The 4,356-nt window shown below is 29.5% G+C and overlaps 1 protein-coding gene across 1 annotated transcript; it reads left to right on the forward strand.

The window, feature by feature from the left end:
* The first annotated feature begins 238 nt into the window (after positions 1–238).
* LOC125585978 lies at positions 239–796 on the forward strand. Its single transcript, XM_048755726.1, has 2 exons — positions 239–257; positions 351–796. The coding sequence occupies exons 1-2, from the start codon at positions 239–241 to the stop codon at positions 794–796; spliced, it is 465 nt and encodes a 154-aa protein (XP_048611683.1).
* The last annotated feature ends 3,560 nt before the right edge of the window (positions 797–4,356 follow it).

Consider the following 4,356-nt stretch of genomic DNA (forward strand, 5'->3'; position numbering starts at 1 on the left):
AGTACTTGCGGTTGATTGGTCTGGCATCGTCTCGTTGTTAACCTGCTTTCTCGCTTGAGTTAGTGCCTCTTTCGGTTTGTTCCTTTGTTGGTGTATAGTTGTTGTTGTTTCTGATTTCCGCTACTTGTTATCTATGTATCGTCTGTCAAAAATTAAAAATGGTAATAATAATTTAACATTTTTACCAAAAAAAAAAAAAAAAAAATCTTTATATCGTAGACACTAAGCGTTAAGAAAAATGATGGTTCACACTCCGGGTCTGTTCCCGTGCTCCTCGATTTACAGTAACCTAGATCATATACTGTAGCGAGCGAGATATTTTGAAATTCCGGATACTATTATTACCACAGCTCCATGGATCATATGGTACATTTGGAAAGCTCGAAACGACAAAGCCTTCAACGGCAAGGACACATCCCCACTGGAGACTCTACAGCTCGCCCAATCCGAAGCTGAAACTTGGCGCCTGGCTCAAATAGTAGACAAGCCCCATGACGACGATGACGCCGCTGAGACTTCTCCCCCTGATGCTGTTCCTCCACCCCACGGGCCGGTGTGCTCGATAGACGCCTCCTGGCACAAAGACGATCACCTCTTCGGTGGAGGAATGGTCCTGAAGACAGAGGATGGGGTAACAACTTATGGTTCATTCTCTAGTAACCGAGTCTTAAACCCCCTACACGCGGAGTTCCAAACCCTGATGTGGGCCATGAAATCCTCTATCCAGCTAGACCATATAGCGATGACATTCGAGACGGACTGCCTCCAACTGGTCCATCTCATCGAAGAAGACTAAAAAGACAACTAGTCATCCTAGTTGGCTGAATTTGATGAGTTTCATCATATTCGTTCTATGTTTATTTCTTGCTCCATATCTTTTATTCCTCGTTCCCTAAATCTCCGAGCCGATAGCCTTGCAAAAGGAGCTCGTTCTCGAGGTTTCTCATTTTTCCATGTAGACTCCCGGCTTCCAAGCTGGATGGCTCCTGAGGCTAACCTCTTGGTAGTTACTTAATAAAATATGGAGCTTTCGATGTCAAAAAAAAAAAAAAAAAAAGGCTGGTTACCAGTTAGTAGTTACTGTTAGCTATTACAAAGTAACTAATAATCAATAGCATATAAAATCTACTTAACATGTTTGGATTAGTACATATCTAATAACTAGAATTTGATCTACACGTTCATGCAGTTTTTTTTTAATAAATATATGATTTTAATATTATCATGAACGTTTTAAATGTATAATTTATATTTTAGTTTTATATATTGTGTGATTCAATAATTTATTATTTAGGTTTTTAATATATAATGATTTGTTTTATACATTTTATTTTGTTATTAAGTTTTATTACATTCTAATATATTTTTGAGTTCGGTACACTAGATTCATAATCTAAAATAATTAAATAGAGAATTTCTTTCAAAATATGTTTTTTTTTAATTTCTACCACTTGCGTATAGTAATTTTATTAAAATTATTTAGTTATACTATATAAAGGATATTTGTTTATGATAATTTATATTTTCATTTTGTGATTAAAATATATACTTTACCTTCTGTTATTTTAGTATATTGCAAGATTTTATAACTAAATATATTGTTATGTTTAAATAATTTAACTCTATTATTTACATATAATCATATTATTTTAGTGTAAGATATTTTTCGAAGTTATGGTATTAAATTTTCTGATTTTTGTTATTGAAATGAGATTTCAGCAGAGAATTTTTTATTTTTATAACATAATTTGTTTTTCTTGTTGCATTTCAAAAACAATTATAGTTTAGCATTTATGAATTTATTTATTTATTTATTAAATTTATAATATTATCATTTTGAGTTTGGAATATTTATTTTTAAAATATTATATTTGGTCAGTAAAACTTTGAAAATTACCAACTGTTTTTTATTTTATAAGATTATATGACTATTAATTTCTTTTTGTTAACAAATTAATACTTTATTTTATAAAAAAATATTTGAAATTTTTGGTATGATTTTTATATTTTCTCATCAGTTTTTTTACCATTAAAAATAGACATTAAGTTTATAGTTAAAATTGATTTGTCAATTGTCATTAATGAATTATTAAAATTTTAAAGTTTTCTAATAACATATTTTATAAATAACACATAAATTAAAAGTTAGTTGTATACTATTATATTTTATGTATAATTTCTTAGATAATATTTTGTTGTGAGTTGCAGAATATTTTGTTGTTAAAAAATTTTGAAAAATATTACATAGTTTATGAATTTAAACCGGTTTTAATGGTGAGTAATATTTTATTTATTTACTTATTGAAATAAAATTATTTTTTAAAACAAAATATTTTAATATCTTAATTTATAATTTAATATATTTTTTAATATTTAATTCATATAATACTTCTGTTGTCATATAATATAGACTATAATTATTAAATTTATAAAAGAGCAAATATTTATTTATTTTTTATAATAAATTTTAATTAATAATAATTACAATAATATTATATTAGTAATTACGAAATTAATCAATGCATTATTTTATAAAAAAAATTAGTTTTTAGTAAGATTTTGCTAGATTTTTTAAATATATTTTCTTATAATTAAAAATAAAATTAAAATTTATAGTTAAAATTAATTAATTATTAATATTCTTATGAATTACTAAAATTAGAAATATTATAAATTTGATTGATTAATATAAATAATCAAATAATAACTATAAGTAACTGTACTTTTGTATTGTAGATTTTTTAGTGATTATATTTTAATAGAATATATACGACCACACTTGGAAATAATTAAATTATGGTCGTGAGTGAAATAAATTAGACAGAAAAACATTTAACAACGATTTTTAGATTGATTTGCCCCTTCCAAAAGGGCAACAAACACACATTTATCATGTAACGTTAAGTTCTAAATATAGGTACGTGTCACCCTACTAAATGGACTTATCATACTCACCAAATGACATCTTCCAGACAAATTAATGGTCGTAATTGCAATAGTGTTCTTTCGTTTTTAGATGATGACAAAACGTTCACATAAAATTTAATTTTGGTCCATATATTTCTGATGGAATTATCTATATATGGAAATCATCTAATAACATGCCTCTCAGTATTTTCTTCTTGAACTGTTATTGGGTGGGAAGTTGCAATCTGCATCTTGATTTGTTGACGCAATTCATCACTTTCTAGTCTTTGGTCCTCACCTTACGAGTACATATTAATTTCTTCTTGACTACATTTAATTGGTCGGTCAAAATATACTATATTTGTCCATATTGATAATGCAAGCTGCTCCTCTAATATGAATAATTCGATCGAATACGAGTAAATGTCGTAATTGTTTTTACAAAAATATTAACTCAATGAAACATATCAATATTGAGTGTGATAACCTGAAAGATGATAAAAATTGATGTGCTTTTGCATAGAAAAAGCTGAAAATTATTTATCTAGATTAATAACAGTCGAGGTAGTGCAATATACTAACAAGAAAAAAATTAGTTTCAAAAAATATATATATATACTAACAAGAAGAAAGCAGATGAACACAACTTAAGTAGCTGTTAATTATTAGATCAACGGTTAGGTACCTCGCATACTTCCATCAGACAATACTGACCGTTGATGTAAGGCATTTGACAAGTACTTAACAGTTAACAGCGAGCCAATTTGTGGGGGGACCAGATGGATACCAGTCATGTGAGTTGTCTGGTTAATATACACTCGAAGACACGCATGTTGGAACCAGCTTGAAGATAGCTTGAAAGTGAAGCAATCCTAATCCTACCGAACTTTGGATATCTATTAGGATTAGGAAATATTGATTGTGTTAAATCTATTAAGATTAGGAGTTATCTAGTCTTATATATAGTGATGCATATTGTGATGCATAAGTGTGACTTTTGATATTGTGATTTGTGACTTTGATTGATTGAATAAGAGAAGGACTTCTTATCAACTTTGATTGTGTGATTCTATAGTTGGTATCAGAGCCACACATATAATAAAGCATTCGATCAACCTACAAAGGCGACAACCATGGGAGACATAAAAGACATACCCGGAGCGGGCATCAAAGAAACCGGACCTACCTCGATCAAATTCCCTATGCTGACCTCCTCAAACTATACAGTCTGGGCCATGAGAATGAAGATTGCACTCAAAGTAAACAAAGTTTGGGAAACTATTGAACCAGGGAACAAAGTAGAGGAGAAGAACGATCTAGCCATTGCACTCCTATTCCAATCCATACCTGAGGCGTTAACTCTACAAGTCGGTGATCTCGATACAGCAAAGGCTGTATGGGATGCAATCAAAGCGCGTCACATTGGAGCTGAGAGGGTAAGAGAAGCTA

This window comes from Brassica napus, chromosome C4 (genome assembly GCF_020379485.1).
Source record: "Brassica napus cultivar Da-Ae chromosome C4, Da-Ae, whole genome shotgun sequence".
NCBI classification, from domain to species: Eukaryota; Viridiplantae; Streptophyta; class Magnoliopsida; order Brassicales; family Brassicaceae; genus Brassica; species Brassica napus.